Source organism: Culex quinquefasciatus, chromosome 3, assembly GCF_015732765.1.
Source record: "Culex quinquefasciatus strain JHB chromosome 3, VPISU_Cqui_1.0_pri_paternal, whole genome shotgun sequence".
NCBI classification, from domain to species: domain Eukaryota; kingdom Metazoa; phylum Arthropoda; class Insecta; order Diptera; family Culicidae; genus Culex; species Culex quinquefasciatus.
In genome coordinates this window covers 130,581,893-130,601,802 of record NC_051863.1, presented here as the reverse complement: position 1 = coordinate 130,601,802, position 19,910 = coordinate 130,581,893, and the positions used below count along the sequence as shown (strand labels likewise).

Here is a 19,910-nt window from a genome sequence, read left to right as displayed (position 1 = left end):
GAGTAATGGAATGGTTGACCAAATAATTAATTCAATTATGATTTATAATTTGGTACAAAAATGAACAGCATTGTAGGTTGAAAAAATTAAATTCCTATCAGCTTTAAATGCTTCAAGGGGGTTTCACTTAAATACAAAAAATATTCATCAGAGTTGCTAGTATTTTTTTCAAATGAACTTTTTTTCCTTGTAAAATAAATTTATGTAACAAACAAAAATTTCACAAGCTTTTTTTCATGAATTTTTTCCTGATTTTTTTTATCAATATCAAATTGATTTAAAAAAACATCAACATTTTAAGACCCACCCCATCCCAACCAAACTTGTGTATCATTTTTCTTTCCCTTCGGGCAACTTTTGCACTTTTCCTCCCCCAGAGTTATTGCTTATCAGTAGCGGTTTCCCCCACCTGCCAACTGCCAAGCTGCTTTCCCACCTCATTTTCCCGGCGCAAGAAGCGAAACGAAGAAGAAGATGAATAAGTCCTCGCTTAAACGTACCACCCAACCGACTAATTCTTGTTCCCGTTCCTCTCTCTCTCCAGGACACCGTAGTTCATTTTGGCTGTTTGGTGCACACAAGTTTGACATTTTTAAGCGAAATCGCGAGACGGTTTCAGCCTTCTTGAAACGGGATATCCGCCCGGCTAGCACAATTATGTCGGGAGTAAATTTGGTGACGGTGAAAACCGCAGGGAAAGTGGATCGGAAATAGGAGGAGTGGGGTGGTTCAAGGAGGAAAGACGCATTTTAAAACGCAAGGAAGCATAGAAGAGGCACGATAATGCGCTAGAATTTTGCGTGGTTTTATTTTCAAAGTGGAATTTCGATACGTAACATTGAACAACACAGTTGCAAAATTAAATTTTGTTTTGTGTCTATTTGCTATTCGATATCATTTATCATTATTTTTTTCATTTAATTTATTCCGTTTTTAAATTAAGAATCAAACTAGTAATCTCAAGCAAATGTTTTTTTTTAAATTTTGTGTCCGTTTTTCATCTCTTGATTTTAAACTTTTTCAACATAAAGGTTAAATTGAAAAGGGCTTTATTTCAAATATTTTGTATTTAAACAATATTTTCAAAGTTCAAGTGGCCTCATTTGCATCATTTGTTCGTCCATTGAAATTTTCATACAATTTTGGCAGCTGTCCATGTTTTGTATCATGCGACCGGATTTTCTGAGTGATTTGGTGAATTCGGCAAAGCATAGGAGTTTTGAGAAAAGATAGCTTAGCTCTTAAAAAAATTACCCATTGTTTTAATTAGAATTTTTGGATATATTTTAGATGACATAAAATGCGCTATGGCACAGGTTGATAAAAAATCATATTTTCCGATAATTTTCCAGAAAAATCACAATTTAAAAACAAAATATGGAAAAAAGTTCTGAACATGAATTTCTTATCGTTCCACTAAAAATTGATTCTTTGTTGATAAATGAGCAATTCTCTACCAAAACCGGAAATGGATTTTATTTGTATTTTTTGATTTGGCTCAAACTTTATGGGGGCCTTCTCTGTGACCAAATAAACTATTTTGCGTGATTTGTTCATCCATACAAGTCTCCATACAATTTTGGCAGCTGTCCATACAAAAACTAACTTAATCCACCTATGTGGTTGGAGCCTTCCTCACAACAATGGCTGTACACAAGTTTCATCTATTTTTTAGAACCGACTTCCAAAAAGTACATCGATATCACTTAAGTGGCCATATCTCGAGACAGGGTTGCCAGATCTTCAATGTTTTGGACTCGTTGGAAAGGTATTTTGATGACCTAACCAACAATTGGTCGGATGGTGGATCCGGACATAGTTTACATACATTTAAGTGAGATCCGGCTTCAAAAAAGTACATCAATATCACTTAAGTGGCCATATCTCGAGACATGGTTGCCAGATCTTCAATGTTTTGGACTCATTGGAAAGGTATTTTGATAACCTAACCAACAATGGGTCGGATGGTGGATCCGGACATAGTTTACATACATTTAAGTGAGATTCGGCTTCAAAAAAGTACATCAATATCACTTAAGGGGCCATATCTCGAGACAGGGTTGCCAGATCTTCAATGTTTTGGACTCATTGGAAAGGTTTTTTGATAAGTTAACCAACAATAGGTCGGATGGTGGATCCGGACATAGTTTACATACATTTAAGTGAGATTCGGCTTCAAAAAAGTACATCAATATCACTTAAGGGGCCATATCTCGAGACAGGGTTGCCAGATCTTCAATGTTTTAGACTCGTTGGAAAGGTCTTTTGATAACCTAACCAACGATGGGGCCGATGATGGATCCGGACATAGTTTACATACATTTAAGTGAGATTCGGCTTCAAAAAAGTACATCAATATCACTTAAGGGGCCATATCTCGAGACAGGGTTGCCAGATCTTCAATGTTTTGGACTCATTGGAAAGGTTTTTTGATAAGTTAACCAACAATAGGTCGGATGGTGGATCCGGACATAGTTTACATACATTTAAGTGAGATTCGGCTTCAAAAAAGTACATCAATATCACTTAAGGGGCCATATCTCGAGACAGGGTTGCCAGATCTTCAATTTTTGGACTCATTGGAAAGGTTTTTTGATAAGTTAACCAACAATAGGTCGGATGGTGGATCCGGACATAGTTTACATACATTTAAGTGAGATTCGGCTTCAAAAAAGTACATCAATATCACTTAAGGGGCCATATCTCGAGACAGGGTTGCCAGATCTTCAATGTTTTAGACTCGTTGGAAAGGTCTTTTGATAACCTAACCAACGATGGGTCGGATGATGGACCCGGACATAGTTTACATACAGTTAAGTGAGATCCAAATATATGTGAAAACACATTTTTATACATAACTTTTGAACTACTTATCGAAACTTCAATCTGTATAAAACTCGATCTATTGGACCCTAAACCAAGTCGAATGCACCAAGTTCGGGTCAAATCGGTTCAGCCAGTGCCGAGAAACATGAGCTAGTTTGTTGGTCACATACATACATACACACACACATACACACACACATACACACAGACATTTGTTCAGTTTTCGATTCTGAGTCGATATGTATACAGGAAGGTGGGTCTACGACGTTTTTATACGAAGTTCATTTTTAGAGCAGGATTATAGCCTTACCTCAGTGAGGAAGGCAAAATGGTATGTAAATATTCAAACAGCTGTAACTTTTTAGTGAATTTTCTGATCAATTTGGTGTCTTCGGCAAAGTTTTAGGTATTGTTGAAGACTTTTTGAGAAAAAAATAGGTACACGGAAAAAAAATTGCAGATTTTTTATCAACTTTTTTTTTCACTAAAACTCAATTTCCAAAAATACGTATTTTCTTATTTTTGAAATTTTTTGATAAGTGATAAAAATCCGCAACTTTTGAGACATAGAGAAACATGGTCAAAAAATCTGCCACCGAGTTATGATTTTTTGGAAAAATAGTGATTTTTGGAAAAAATCAAAGTTTCATGCAAAAACAAGTTTGCAAGCATTATTTTTTAATGCGAAATTGAATTTGAGCATGAGCATGAGCATGGTTGACTGCCAATGAGCTGCTACTTCGTTATTGACGGATCAGCTGAAGTTAAACAATGAATCAAAAATGATCAGTGGGAGCCAACCATCCGTTCACTGTTTAACCTCTGAAGATCCCTACTTTATTAGTCAATACCGGCGCCCTCCCAAGAAGCCTGCAGTTCAACGAAAGGGAGGAATGTTAGACTGATAGTTGAAGTTGCAGACTCATCAAGCACATAGTTTTTCGCTTTATACTTGTTGATACTGCTTGAGACCGTTGAATCCACAGCATCTCCTTCAAGCATCACGTGATTATTTTTTTTTGTTAGTAGGATAAGGTATTGGCTTTTCGATGCCTCCCGAGCTACGACACTATGGGGAGGACTTTCATAACAGACCCGTCGGCGAGCCTTCCGAGCAACGATGCTATGGGAAGGTCTTTCTGGTTAACACACAAAATCACTCACACACAGTTATTTTGCTCCACTATTAACTCGATGATCCAAATTGTCAGTGCGTCTTTCGATCATTATATAGAAATAGCTTTTTCACCGCAAAAAATAAAACCTAATTCGAAAAATTTAAACACAGTCCACCCGACGCCGTGCCTTCCGATCAACGATGATATAGGAAGGGCTTTGAAAAATCACAAAACATCACTTTTCACTCTGAATATTTTTTACGACCACGTGCTCCCTTTGCCAATTATGCACTGATGACGCTGCATTTTCAGAGGGTAATCTTCTCCTCGCAGCACACAATTCACGACAAAAATGCGAAACAAAAGGCACACACAAAAAAAATCACTTTTCACTCCGAATATTTTTTACGACCACGCGCTCCCTTTTCCAATTATGCACTCACCTGAACAGCGACCCAAAAGAGACGGAAAATAACACGAAAAAACAGGACTGCGCGTCCACACAGGCACCGCACTACTCTTTTAATGCGAAATTGAATTTGCAATCGAAAAGTACTTTACAGATTTTTTGAAAAAGGGCTCCGTTTCCAAGATATAGCCACCGAAAGTTTGATTTTAGCGATATATTTGCAGTTTTTTTTTTTTTTTTTTTTTTTTTATATTTATTCAAATTTCTTTTCCATGTACATTCATTCAGTTAAAATATTATTGAGTGTCCAATCACAAACGATGACTTTTCACCTCAATTTTAAATACTAGCAACTTTCATTTATTCATGAAATATTGTAGCTTTCGCTATTCAGTGATTTCAAATGTAGGAGGTCCTACATGTACAAAAGGGAAAAGGGATACCTTAAAACTAACTTATAAACTATATAAAGAGCGGATCAATGCAGCTGAAGACTGCAATGATTTTTGTCGAAATGCATCAATTATCTTATTGGACATAACATCCAAAGTGTCAACTTCGGCTAATTGATGAAGTTCACTGGTGCTGAACCAGGGAGGAAGTTTCAGAATCATTTTCAGAATTTTGTTCTGAATCCTCTGAATTTTTCTTCCTGGTTAAGCAACAGCTTGTCCAGATCGGCACAGCATAAAGCATGGCAGGTCTGAAAATTTGTTTATAAATTAACAGTTTATTCTTGAGACAAAGTCTAGAATTCCTGTTTATAAGTGGATACAAACATTTAATATATTTGTTACATTTAACCTGGATACTTTCAATGTGATCCTTGTAAGTAAGGTTTTTGTCAAAACCAAGTCCAAGATATTTCACTTGATCCTCCCACTTTAAATTTACCTCATTCATCTTTATAATGTGATGACTTTTTGGTTTAAGAAAATCAGCCCTTGGTTTGTGAGGGAAAATAATAAGTTGAGTTTTGCAGCATTTGGAGTAATTTTCCATTCTTTCAAATAAGAATTGAAAATATCCAAGCTTTTTGTAATCTTCTTGTGATGACACGAAGGCTTCTGCCTTTGGCGGAGATGCTTGTGTCATCAGCAAAAAGTGATTTCTGACATCCTGGGGGCAAATCAGGCAAGTCAGAAGTAAAAATATTGTATAAAATTGGACCCAAAATGCTTCCTTGAGGGACGCCAGCACGTACAGGTAGTTGATCAGATTTGCTATTCTGATAACATACCTGCAGAGTACGATCCGTCAAATAATTTTGAATAATTTTCACGATATAAATCGGAAAATTAAACCTTTTCAATTTCGCAATCAAACCTTTATGCCAAACACTGTCAAATGCTTTTTCTATGTCTAGAAGAGCAGCGCCAGTAGAATAGCCCTCAGATTTGTTGCTTCGAATTAAATTTGAAACTCTCAACAACTGATGAGTAGTTGAATGCCCAAGGCGAAATCCAAACTGCTCATCAGCGAAAATTGAATTTTCATTAATGTGCGTCATCATTCTATTAAGAATTATTCTTTCGAATAATTTACTAATAGATGAAAGCAAACTAATGGGCCGATAGCTTGAGGCTTCAGCAGGATTTTATCCGGTTTCAAAATCGGAATTACTTTGGCATTTTTCCAACTACTGGGAAAATATGCCAAATCAAAACATTTGTTGAAAATTTTGACCAAGCAACTTAAAGTTGCTTCTGGTAATTTTTAATTAAAATGTAAAAATGCCATCCTCACCAGGGGCTTTCATATTTTTAAATTTTTTGATAATAGATTTTATTTCATTCAGATCCGTATTAAAAACTTCATCTGATGAAAATTCTTGTTCAACAATATTCTGAAATTCTATTGAAATTTGATTTTCAATAGGACTCAAAACATTCAAGTTGAAATTATGAGCACTCTCAAACTGCTGAGCAAGTTTTGAGCTTTTCCCCATTAGTTAATAGAATATTATCACCATCTTTTAAAGAAGGGATGGGTTTTGAGGTTTCTTAAGAACCTTTGAAAGTTTCCAAAAGGTTTGGAATAAGGTTTAATTTGTTCGACATCTCTTGCGAACTTTTCATTTCGCAGGAGAGTGAATCTGTGGTCAATAACCTTTTGCAAATCTTTTGAATTCGCTTCAGTGCAGGATCACGAGAACGTTGATACTGTCTTCGGCGAACATTTTCAGACGAATCAGAAGCTGAAGATCGTCATCAATAATGGGAGAATCAAATTTGACTTGGACTTTAGGAATAGCAATATTCCTAGCATCCAAAATTGCATTAGTTAAAGATTCCAAGGCTGAATCAATATCAGCTTTGGTTTCTAAAACAAAATCATGATTTAAATTATTCTCAATATGATGCTGATACCTGTCCCAATTAGCTTTGTGGTAATTAAACACAGAACTATTGGGTCTGGTAACTGCTTCATGAGAAAGTGAAAAAGTTACTGGAAGATGATCAGAATCAAAATCAGCATGAGTCACTAAAGGACCACAATACTGACTTTGATTTGTCAACACCAAATCAATTGTTGATGGATTTCTAACAGAAGAAAAGCAAGTTGGCCCATTCGGGTATAAAACCGAATAAAGACCAGAAGTGCAATCTCTGAACAGAATTTTACCATTGGAATTTACTTTTGAATTATTCCAAGATTGGTGTTTGGCATTAAAATCACCGATGATCAAAAATCGAGATCTATGCCGAGTAAGTTTATTCAAATCCCCTTTGAAATAATTTTTATTTTCCCAGTGCATTGGAATGGCAAATATGCAGCTGCAATCATAATTTTCCCAAAAGAAGTTTCAAGTTCAATGCCCAAACTTTCAATAACTTTTAACTTAAAGTCACGTAACGTGCTATAAGTCATACTACGGTGGATAACTATTGCAACTCCACCGCCATTTCGATTCATTCGGTTATTAGTTATAACTTTATAATCTGGATCACTTTTCAAATAAGTGCCAGTTTTTAAAAATGTTTCGGTTATAACAGCAACATGCACGTTATGAACTCGTAAAAGTTGAAAAATTCATTTTCTTTCGCTTTTAAAGAGCGAGCATTAAAATTCATAATATTGATGGAATTACTTAGATCCATGATTAAACTTCAGGGTAAGAACAACATCATTCGCAAATTTTAATCCAATCTGGATTGCTTCCATCATGGATGTAGCATTACTCATTGTTTGAATCAAACCAAACAGTGAGTTTTGCAAAAAGTCATTTTTCAAACGTAACATCGCCGAGATCAGAAGATCCCAAAGCGTTGCCAGCAGAAAAATTTTCAAATGAGATTTGAGGTACCTGCCCAATTTCAGAAAGATTGGTAGAGGATTTAAAATTCGTGGATGAACCCGAAACGACGTTAGCATAAGAAATGCCATTGTTGTTACCTAACTTTTCCACGGTAGGGGTATTTCTAGCATTGTTCGAGTGAGACAGCACGAACGTTTGATTTAAAGATGCAGGTACAACCTGACTTTGAGAAAATTTCGGTTTGGATTTCGGCTGATGCTTAGCACGAGAATCCAAAACCTTTTTCTGATGGGGCAATCCCAGAAATTTGATTTGTGATTTCCACCACAATTTGCACATTTAAATTGGGTGACTTCTTTCACGGGACAATTGTCCTTGTCGTGAGAAGAATCCCCGCAAACCATGCATTTTGGAACCATGGCGCAATGATCAGTACCGTGACCGAATGCCTGGCAACGCCGGCACTGGGTCAGATTCTGGCCATTACCGCCATGTTTCTTAAAATGCTCCCACTTTACCCGTACATGGAACAAAAACTGAACTTTGTCCAAAAGTTTCAAATTGTTGATTTCATTTCTGTTGAAATGAATCAGATAAAATTGTGAAGTCAAACCAAAGCGAGAAATATTCCCGTTTGATTTTTCTTCATTGGTATTACTTGGGATGGGGCAAAGCCAAGCAACACCTTAAGTTCGTTTTTGATCTCATCCACCGACAAGTCGTTGGAGAGACCTTTCAAGACCGCCTTGAATGGCCGAGCATTCTTGGTCTCATACGTGTAGAAATTGTGTTTGTGGTTTTTCAAATAACCAACAAAAGTTTGGTGATCTTGTAAAGATTCCGTCAACAAGCGACATTCTCCTCTTCGACCAAGCTGGAACGAAACCTTCAAATTGCAAGTTTCCTTGCAATTCTTCAGTTGCGTTCGAAAGCTGGCCAAATCGGAGACGGAAGTCACTACAATTGGCGGAGCCTTTACTCGTTCTCGACGGCAGAAGGCTCAGTACGAGGAGAAGGTTCCATGTCTTCAGTTTCGGATAAAACACCGAAACTGTTTGTCAATGGAATTGGAGGATTGACCTCACATTCAGAATCAGAATCAGACCTCAGAAGAGGCTGTTTTCGTTTTCTGTTTCCGTTAGCCGGTTTAGCGTTCAAACGCTTCACCGACGTAACGACCAAATCTTCAGAAGATTTGCGTTTACCTTTGTTTTGACGCATTTTGCAAGCAAAGTTCTCTTAAAAGATGGCTTCGTTTGTAAAATACAACAAAATTTCAGGTGGGGTTAGTCTTGAAAAGACTGTTTAGAATTTTGGAAAATAACTCAGGTAGTCTTTAAAAAGACTGTGAATTTTGTTTTGAAATAACTCTGAGCTTAGGTAGTAAAAAATACCGCAGCTCTAGTGTCCGTTCACCACGAAGGTTCGCAAGACACTGATATATTTGCAGTTTTTCAAATTTTAAAAAAAGTTACCATGAGTGACCGTTTCTGAAAATATTTTTTTTTCAATGTTCAGAAAATTTGCTATAAAATTGTCTAAGAGACATTGAAGATTGGACCTCGGGTTGCTGAGATAGAGCCACTTTAAGAAAAAGAAACACGACAGTTGAAGTTTTCTTAATCTCACCAAAACAACCTACCATTTTCTAATAACCATATCTCAGCAAATAATGGTCCGATTTTCAATTTTAATATATGAAAAATCCGTGAATTTTTTCCGATCTTTTCGAAAAAAATATTTTGAAAATTTTTAAATTAAGACTAGCATTTTTAATGGGCGTAATATTCAATGTTTGGCCCTTTTTAAAATGTAAGTCTTGATTTGAAATAATGTCAAACATGTTTTTGCATGAAACTTCGATTTTTTTTTTCCAAAAATCACTATTTTTTCAAAAATTTATAACTCGGCGGCAGATTCTTTGAACATGTTTCTCTATGGCTCAAAAGTTGTGGATTTTTTTCCCCTAAAACATATCAAAAAACCTCGAAAATCAAAAAATATGTATTTTGGGAAATTGAGTTTTAGTGAAAAAAAGTTGATAATTTTTTTTTCCGTGTACCTATTTTTTTCTCAAAAGTCCTCAACAATACCTACAACTTTGCCGAAGACGCCAAATAGATCAGAAAATTCACTCAAAAGTCACAGCTGTTTTAATATTTACATACCATTTTTGTATGGACAGCAGCCAAAATTGTATGGAGACTTGTATGGGTGAACCAATGATACAAAATAGCTTATTTGGTCATAGGGAAGGCCCCCACAAAGTTTAAGTCAAATAAAAAAATACAAAAAATAAAAATGGTCGAAATCGGCCGATTTCGTCGAGATATGCTCATATATATTTGTTAGAAACACAGTGACTATCACCCCAGTTTTATAAATTACAATTTTCAACGAAACTTTTTTACAAAACACCATTGAAACTTTTTTTTGAAAAAAAATGTACATGGACATTCTGTGGCCCAGCCCAGTACATGTTTTAAAAATATAAATCATAAGAATAGTCTTACCATTTGAAAAATAATTCAAATAAATTTTTTTTTATATTTTTTGCACATTTTTAACCGTTTTTCATCTACTTAACAACCGTCTTCCGTTAAGTTTCCCCCCCTCAACACCGCCCCATTCGTCACAACTCCAGTAGAAGTAGGGGCGCAAATTGCCGGAGAAATTGCTGGAAATTAATTTTACAATTTATAACAATAAGTGGATGACGTAGTGCACACGCACCCCACGGGGGCGTTCAGGACCTAAAAAGTTGTTTGCAGAAATTTCCTGCGCCACAGAAGAGGTTAATTCAAACCGGCGGCGGCACGCAGCTGAGTTTGGGAAAAGTGGAAAATGCTGTGTTTTCTTAACAAGATTTTGCGTTCGTTAGCGTCGACAGAGAGTTCTGTGGTGCAGCTCGGTCTCAGTTGGCGTTGGAGCTTGGTGGGTGTGCTGGCACGTGCAGAGTTGACAAGAGACACCTGGGTTAGTGTTTCACCCTTCTCTCTTTCTCGTTTTTAGGTGGAAAGTATGCTTAATTTGTAGTTGGAGAGCACTTTGGGTGAGGACTAAATTGAGTTGTGACTCGAGCGTGTGTGGTTTTAGTGAAATGCACACTGGCACGTGTGTTTTTGGCTGGATTTTTCTGGCACGTCTAAATGAAAGCGGAATTTGTTATTTTTTTTCAGTTTTTATATTTCAACTTCTATTTTAAAATATTTAAATTTGGAACAAAACGACTGAACTACATCATGATCCATGCCAGAATTCACGCCAAACTTCCTGCAAGTAATTAAACTTTTCCAAAACTCATTTCTCACCATCACCTTAGCAATATTTCCCCCCACACACACTCACACACCAAAAACCCACAAATGAATCAACACTGCAATTAATACCACCTGTCAGGTCAGGATGGCAACACGAGCAACAACTACTTATCCCCCTTCCTTCCTCTTTCCACCTTGATCAAACTCACTGGAAAAACAACAAGTTTATGCTAAGTTTGAACTTCCTGGCTGGTTTGACCCGTTCTCCCTCCTCCTTCGCAACTTCAGGAACCTCGTTTTAATTAGCCGCTGCTCGCAAATTGCTGGAAGAGCTGGAAAGTGGATTACTCTCTGCTACACACTAACTACTGGAACGAACGGTTTGAGAAGGAAAGTGGAAATGAGTTCAAAAGTTTCCGAAAAGTCTGGGCGGCAAGAGAAAGCGAGAGAGGTTAGGTTGTAAATTGGTATCGAATGTTGCACCTTTCGGTGAACTTTAGCACCGGAATGGCGGCAACACGTTTTCTGGGAAAACATGTTGAGGCGACGTGGTTACTGAAGTTGCAGGTGCTTTTGAACTGGTTGGGCACTGAAAAATTTAGGTTTGAGTTACAAATTAAAAAAACAATTTGACAACAACTACAGTTAATTTAATTGAAAACGAAAATTTACATGAATTTCAATGTAAAATTACATGATCCATTTTACAGTGCCCCGCCACACGTGTCGATGGCGGCCTTTTCCGAGGCGTGTGTGTACAATCAATTATGCTAATCTCACATGTTCAATCAAGATTTATGCTTTGTTTTTGTGTTTTCGAAAGTGTCAGTGTGTGTGTTTGCCAAGAACACCATGCCAGTTGCTCTTGTTCTCAGTGTTTCAACGTAGAAATTAAGTAGATACATTGCTGACTGTTGATGTTGATTGTGGAAATTATCACAGCTGTAATTGTGTTTGACATTAGGGGGAGGGGGATTTTCTCATTATTGGAAAGAATTTTCACGGGGAAAACACAGTAATACTGCCAATATTTGGTTTACGCATCACAGAGTACATCTTGTTTGAGTTATTTACAAAGCTGAAAAAGTTTGTATTGAATTTTTCAAATGATTTTTTTAGTGTGTACAAATGAAAGCTGCTTTTAGACACTGGTTCTTGTAGTGCACTTTACAACAATTTTGTGGTGCATGTTGCCGCGCATGGTTGTTGGAATTGAATTTTCAATGTTATAGAAAATATTATTTTGAGGTTTGTCAAGACTTTTAAACATTTAAGTGCTGTAGGATAAGAGATGTTTTTCTCAACAAAAATGCTGGTATGGATGAAAAACAACAGTAGTATAGGGAATTCAAATTTTATTTTGCTCTGAGCAATTCTTACTAGAGAGTGAATGTTATAGCAAAAAGAGCAATCAAATTTTCCAGATTTCATTTTTAAGTTCATACCCTAGCACTTAAAATTGAATCAACGTTTTATTGATCAATCAATTAATAGATCACCTAAACAATGCCTTAATAATGTTTATTTTTACTTTAAAATTATATTTCTAATTATGTTTTTTTTTCGATCTGCGGTCTCAAAAATCTAATTTTGAAAATAAGACTGAAGCTCAAATTATGATTATGATGGAGTAATTTTTCACAAAATGGGTTTTTAATTTTTGTTCTTTTTTTATATTATTAACATTTTTAGCGAACTTCCTTATGACCAAAAATGCCATTTTACAACATTTCAAGCAAAACAATGTTAATGGGCCAAAGCCGAAATGTACACAAAGAGTCTGTCCTGCTCGTTCCTAATGTAAACATCCACTGACGTAGGCAGGACAGACTCTTTGTTTACACTTCGGCTTTGGCCCATTTACATTGTTTTGCTTGATTTGTTAGCAAGTCTTTGTTCAATTTTAGAAACTATCGTTAAGAATATGATATGTACCTAAATATTCGCTTATCTGTACCTTGGGAAGGAATTTTTCTGATCGATTTGGTGTCTTTGGCAAATTTTTTGGTATTGGTTGAAATTTCGTAAAAAGTGGTTTCATTTTACATTTTTTATGAACTTTCTATTGCGAAAAGCTAAATTTACGATATCTTTATTTAAAGGCATTCGATTCTGAAGGAATATTTATTAAAAACAATTCACGTAAACAATTAGTTGGCATATTTCTTGTTTATGTGAAATCGAATTTGTTTTCGAAGAAAACTTTTATTTTTTCATTGCTCATAATTTTAGTTCTAGCCGCTTTAACTTAAATTTTGAAAAAAAAATATCGTTTTAAAAACAGTGCCTCCATCTTTGACAAAAAATATAACAGACGGCTGAAGAAATTTCTTACAAAATCGGCTACACGTGGAAGATTGATATTTTAGTTTCTGAGGTACAGCCCCTCAAATATTAAGAAACAAAAATATTTGTTTTAAGTATCATAAAAACAGCACTTAATTTTCAAATGTCAAAATCTAAAAAAAATATGATTAATTTCAATTAAACTACTAGATTTTCAATGTCAAATATGAAAAAAAAAACTATGTCAAAAATAAATCTCTCGTAAAATCTTGTGATGTTTTAGAATATTTTTGTAATCAAGACTAACATTTCAAAACGAATTTTACATTTTTTTAGACGATTTTCAATTTCAATTCGGTTTTATTTGTGAATAATCAATTTACAATGAGTTCATTTAGGTACACAACAGAGTTTTGGTGTTCCTTTCAGCTGTGATTTACATCGTAATTCAATCGAAAAATTATTACTTATAACTATGGAACAGACAAGAGTAAGAAAAAGTTTTCAAAAAACTTACAGAAAGTGCAATTGGAAAAGGATAGATAGAGAGAAAGCTTAAAACTAGATCACAGACAAAAATAATATCAATTATAGATGTGCTTGATCATCAGCTCCCCGAGGGCCAGAAATTGCTCCGCCTTGTTACGGCAGCTCGAAACCGCGTCATCATCTCCCCGCGAGAGCAAAGAACTCCGGCAGGGTAAAGAGATCTTCCCCGGTGACTCCTTGCTGGGCCGCATCGCCGCTACCGGCAGCGACCACGCTGGCAAACGAACGCCCCCATCCAGGAGGGATCGCTGGGTTGTCCGCTGGAACCGTACGCTGCCCAACTGCAGGAACGGCTGCGCTCGTAATTCGCTGAGGAGAGTGGGCGCTGCTGCTTTCTTCTTCCTCTTTTCCTGCTCCTCGAGGTAAGCCTTGCGCGCGACGCATCCGCGGTAGTTACCGGTATGGTTGCCTTCACAATTCGCGCACTTTACGCGCGGCTTAGTTTGTTCTGCGTTTTCCCCCAAGTCCGCCTTTCGTGGCAGTGCGCACGCCTCCGAGAGGTGTGACTCACCGCACTTCACGCAGCGGGGCCGGAGGTTGCAATTCCGCGAGCCGTGGCCGAATTTCTGGCAACGGTGGCATTGCGCTACGTCTGTCGGGTTCTTGGTGTAAAACCGCCAGTTTACCCAAAAACCGTCCAGTGTCTTAGTCCGCCGCAGATCTTGGATCTTGACGGTGCCGCGGTCGAAGTACAACAGGTACAGGGTGTGTGTACCTGTGACTGTTGTCTTTCGCGAGAGCACTTTTATCTCCCGTGGCTTTATTCCGGCGTTCGAGAGGTGTCGCTTCAGGTCGGCGATCGGACGGTCTTGGTAACCCTGCAAGACGACCTTAACAGGGGCTTCTCTGGGTCGTATGTGTAGAAGTTGAAGTTGCTACGCTTCAGTTCTTCAAGCACCAGGTCGAAATCTTTTCTGTTCAGTGTGATCACTTGCACTGCCGACTTACCGATTTTCAGACAATATCCGAGGCCTTCCAGCAACTCGTCAACATCGTCCGCCAACGTGTCCAAAACAAAAATTGGAGGTGGTCTTCGTTCCGTTAGAGAATTGTTCTTTTTTGACGTCGGCACTTTTTTCCGTGCACGACCATCATCGTCGTCGTCGTCGTCGGTAGTGCTGCTACCGTCAGAGTTGTTGTTTTCTTCGTCGTCGCTCAGCATCTGGAACTCGTTCCTGATGGGGATGTTGGCGGATGTTGATGTGCCACTGGTCGTGGCACCGGAAGTACCGGAACGGGTTCGCACTGGTGATCTTGGGACATATCCGGGATGTAGTAACTTTTTATCGATGCCTTCAGCGCTGACGCTCCCCTGCGCGATGGCGGCCGACACGGCGTTGGTTTGTTTACCTTTTGCACACGGCCGGTAGACGAACTTCGCGGGTTTTTCGAGGCCGCACTCGAACTGCCACGGCCACGGCCGGCCTTTGGCATGCTGCAGGAGCAAACTCGCGGCTAATCACGGTAAACTACGGCGAAAAAAATCGAAAAAACGATGGAGCACTGAGCACTTGACTGCTGCTTGCTCTCGTGCGTACACGGAGGTTTGATTTTAGACGATTTTACAAAAAGTATTCTCAGCAAATACTTTCTCGATGCTTAAGGAGGTATTAGACTATGACAAACAAACACACAAACAAACTTCATCTTTATCCTGTTTGACAGTTTGCCAAACTCGCACTGTGGCTTTAGCTCCAAAATTGAGCACTTTTACAAAATATTAGGTGCTTAGAATAGCAAATTCTTGTTTACGTTATGGTTATTTTTTTTTTAAATCCATTTTTTTGAATAATATAAAAACAAACAAAACTAGTCGACATAATGCTCTGATGCTTTAAAATGCTATTCTTGTAAAAAAAAAATTGAAAATCTATATTGTAGGATTGTTTTTGATACCACTTTTAGAAGATTTATAAATAAATGGGGTTGTTTTTTTAATCAAAACTCCCAAACTTGATTAAAAGGGGGAGGGAGGGGGGGGGGGTGTTACGTAAATAATCCTTCATTTTTTTTTTGTATTTGGGTACTTATTTTTTGCCTTAGATTTTCTAGAAAAGGTTTAAGGGGGTTTAGGCAAAAACGTAATCAAACTTACATTAGTCGAAGAAGACAATGCATTAGCCTTTTATGTGCAAAAAAATGTATTCAAAAATGAACTGGTTGTTATTCAAATTTTCTGTTTTGTAACTGTTTTGTTTTCATATAAATTATATATTTTAGTTTTTTTTTTTGATATTAAATAAATGGTGATGCTAGTTAATTCGTTTTAAAAGGTTGAATGTTTTTCAATGAAAATTAGTTAAAAATGGAAAACAGATTGTTTTATCGATTTTTTCAGACAATTTGACACTAAGCTAAAATGAAATTCTCAGCTACAAGAAAAGAATTGAAAAGAACTAAAAAATATCTTCAGATTTAGAGGAGTTTTCAGTAGATCAAGTTTCTTACAAATTATCTGTTTCTATCATGCTACTAAATTGGTTTTGGTGCAAAAAAAGTTCAATATAATTTCCTTTTTTGTGTCATGAAGTAAATGAATTTTTTGCATAACTGATTCAATTATGAAAGTGTTAAAACTTTTAGGCTAATTTTTTTTCAAATTTCTTTATTTTTCCAGTGTTCAAGAGGACATTTTGAGCAACTGTTGTTCTACGAAAAACATTACTTCTTTTTATGATTTTCTTGCATAATATTTAGTTTTTTTTTTAATTTTAATTTATCATGTTTAGTTTATGTTTACATTTGATAGTATTTGGCTTATTTTATCACCTCCTTACCATTACCTTTTGCCTTTCTGTTTTTTCGTGTTATTACAGTCACCTTTTAAACTTTTTGCATTTTCTTCTATAGATTGATATCATTACTATTTAAATTGTAAAAAATGCATGGAAGCATAGTCTGGGACACTTAAAAAATACTGCATACTTATTTAATATAATATAGGAAATTTCAGTAGCCAAAGCGACCAATTGAAAAGAAGTGAAAGGAAGAACTCTTTTAGAAAATATTACGAGTGGAAGTTTGTCTTGTTCAATGTGATGTTGCCAATGTTTTTGTAAAAGTTATTTATTCAAAAGTAATTAAATCACTTTTTTCAAAAAACTTTGCCAAAATCACATCAAACAAGACAAACTTCCACCCGTAAAATTTTCCAAAATGTTAAGAGTTCTTCTTTCCAATGCATTTTAAAATTCTCAAATTGTCGTAAAAAAAGGATTATTGTCAAATTTACAGATCGACACCCATCTCAAAGCGAGTTTGTTTTGTAAAAGGTGAATTGTAATTTTTCCACTGGGTTATTTAAATTAATAAATCAAAATTGTGTAATTTTTCAAAACATTCCATATCGTAAACCAAGCCTCAATTCTAATCTCTGTTTATTTTCTCTCTTTTTACAGGTAACTATACTTTTATCTTAAACATAAATCTGGAGATGGAACCAACGTTAAAGCAACTGATTGTCATGCAAGGGTTTGTTTATATTGTATGGTTCATTGGCTAAATTAGAAATTTGAGTACATTTTCAGCAAGAAATTTGCACTGATTCAAATTCCGGAAGACAAAAAGTAATCTCAAAAATTACACAACTTGACAATTTCAAAATTGATGTCAGTAAACGCTTCAGTTTCGTCAAGGTATGGTAGATTTGGGCTCTCCAAATACGTTTTAATCGACAGAATTGAATTTTAGTGAATTACCTGGCAATAAATAAAATTGTTAATGTAAGATTTGGTTATACAGTCGACTCTCTGGTTGCCAATATCCAAGGGACCGTCGAGGAAGAGAATCATCAGTTTACAGAATGATGCAAAATGAAGACTCGATTGAAAATATGTTTTTCGTGGTACCCAGCTATGGGAGGGAATCATAGCAACGTCCAGCAAACAAAAACTAACTAATGTCAAACACCCTTCAAAGCTTTGTTTTGCAAAGAAAAATGTCTATGCAAGCCATGAGATAGTGACAATATTGACAACCGGAAGAGATTTTTAAAGCAAACAGAATCCAAGGGATCGTCGAGGAAGAGATCCTTCAAGCAAGAGAAAATATCGAGGAATAAAGCCAATAGAAGTATGCAGTTTGAAGGGACTGAAGCATTCATCGATAGATGGAGCAATATTTATATCGAGAAGATCGACAGCCAGAGAGTCGACTGTAAATCGTATGAAATCATCTTAAGGTGTAACGGGCCATCATCAAATATGGCGAAAAAAATATGGCGAAATCCTGTCCCGTTCCACGTTAATGATGATTGTTTCCCGATCCACCTTATTGTGTGAAAATTAGAAATTTTTCTGAAAATCGTTTATTCCTCGCACTTATGATTAGCTTAAAAATATAGAAAAATAATCACTGCGTACAAAACTACCACGGGAAAACGGCTAAACTTATGGTAGGCTCGAGAAAGCTTTTATTTTTGAAAATTTAGCCTATTTTTGCAAAGAAAATTTTCGCCATAGAAAAATACGCGCACTTTAAAACACTTCAAAACTACCATTTCAATCACCTCACCTTAATAAATCGATAATCACTGGACGTGCTGCACACAGGAGGACCAGCCAATTACGGCCAAACACTTCAAAACGCGATATTTTAGCGAAATTTAGAATCTAATTATGCGAATTGGAATTTTTCGCGAGTTTTTTTTCTGTATCAGACACACTTCAACACAACCATACGTCACACTGATGTTGGTTGTCATCAAGAATGTGGTTGCCAGATGTTTTAGTCAAACACTTAAAATCAAATTAAATAAATAAGGTATTCTTGTTCGATGCTTTGCATCGTTCTGATGTAAAATATTGAAACAATTGATTTATGAGTTGTTTTGGTTGATCAATTATATTTACAATTTATATATAAGCTTAAAAATCTTCATGAAAAATTTATATCAAAAAACATTTTATGAAACTCTGTCCTGAATGGCAACACTTTTCTCTGCCATTCGAGGTTGTGACAGTTATGTTTTCGTCTCAGCTGATCTGTCATTTACGGTCATTTCAAGAGAACGTGAAAGAAAAAATATCCGTGCCCACAGCAAGGTAAGTTTTGTTTTGTTTCACATCATATTGTGATCAAACATTTTTTTTCAATTTCGCTAGGTCGGGGTCGTCCTTTTCTGCCTCGCTGGCCGAGGATGGCTACTCCGGTGTGGAGGATCGCGTCACACCGACCGTTACCGAGATTATCATTATGGCCCCTGACCCAGAACGTGCCCGGCGAGAGTGACCACCACATCCGGGAGCTGAACGCCGTCGTGAAGAAGCGATTCATCGAGCTGAACGCCGAGTTGGTCGCTACGCGCAGTTTATGCGCCATCGCCCAGGCTGAGTCGCTGTGCTGTCGTGCTGCGCTTCATTATGGAGTCCTGCACTAAGGGTTACGAAGTGGTCGTGTCCGGAAAGCTGCGCGGTCAGCGTGCCAAGTCGATGAAGTTCGTCGACGGAATGATGATCCATTCCGACGATCTGTGCAAAGAGTACACCGCCACGGCCACGCCAGGGAAAGCTCGGAAGGGAGAGCTCGGAATCCAGGTCAAGATTATGTTGCCGGAGGACCTGAACGGCAACATCGGCCCCAAGGAGCCGTTGTCGGACAACGTGGAAATGGTGGAGCCCAAGAACGAGATCATGTACAACACGCCCCGCAGCGAACCCAAGAACAAGCCGTCGGCGCTGAAGTTGGGAGCCGGTCGAACCATCGAGGTAGTTGAACCCGTCATAAGTTGAAGCTGGGAAGGATTCTGGCCGTTCAATGTCCAAGATAATATTAGTGTGATAAGTTGATACGAGTCCAAGATCCACAATTTGTCCTTCTCAGCTAACGACTAGCTTGAGCCGGATGGTGGCCCGATCAGAAAAAAATTCAAATGTTTGTGTCATATAAATAAAATAAATGAAATTTTAATCAACCAAGCACATAATATTGTCCAGATCGCAAAATTAAGTAGAATGGATTTTCCGAAAAATTGTGCCGTTCTGGAGCTTTGGAAGATTTGTTGGAAATGGGAAGGAGCAACTTTTAGCTTGGTTGAAAATGAGGGTGGTTCCCGATAAGGGTGTTTTTGAAAATGTATTTTTTCAAGAATATTTTAGGGGGTTTTTTTTTGTCTACTAGAGAGTTGTTGGGCTTGCCAATCCAAGAAACTTTGTCGAAAACTCCAAAATTTTATCTAGCAATTTACGCTTACTACGACTAAATTT

General features: G+C 37.1%; 1 protein-coding gene and 1 pseudogene across 1 annotated transcript in view; both read left to right on the top strand.

Annotated features, from left to right (window-relative positions):
- LOC119768845 overlaps positions 1–17,405 on the top strand; it is a 189,980-nt gene extending 172,575 nt beyond the window's left edge. Inside the window, exon 3 of the mRNA XM_038260270.1 lies at positions 17,106–17,405. Coding sequence (XP_038116198.1) covers positions 17,106–17,209 — 104 coding nt within the window. The 3' untranslated portion in view covers positions 17,210–17,405. The remainder of the gene's footprint in view (positions 1–17,105) is intronic.
- A 1,372-nt stretch (positions 17,406–18,777) lies between these two features.
- On the top strand, positions 18,778–19,501 carry LOC6051851 (annotated as a pseudogene).
- The last annotated feature ends 409 nt before the right edge of the window (positions 19,502–19,910 follow it).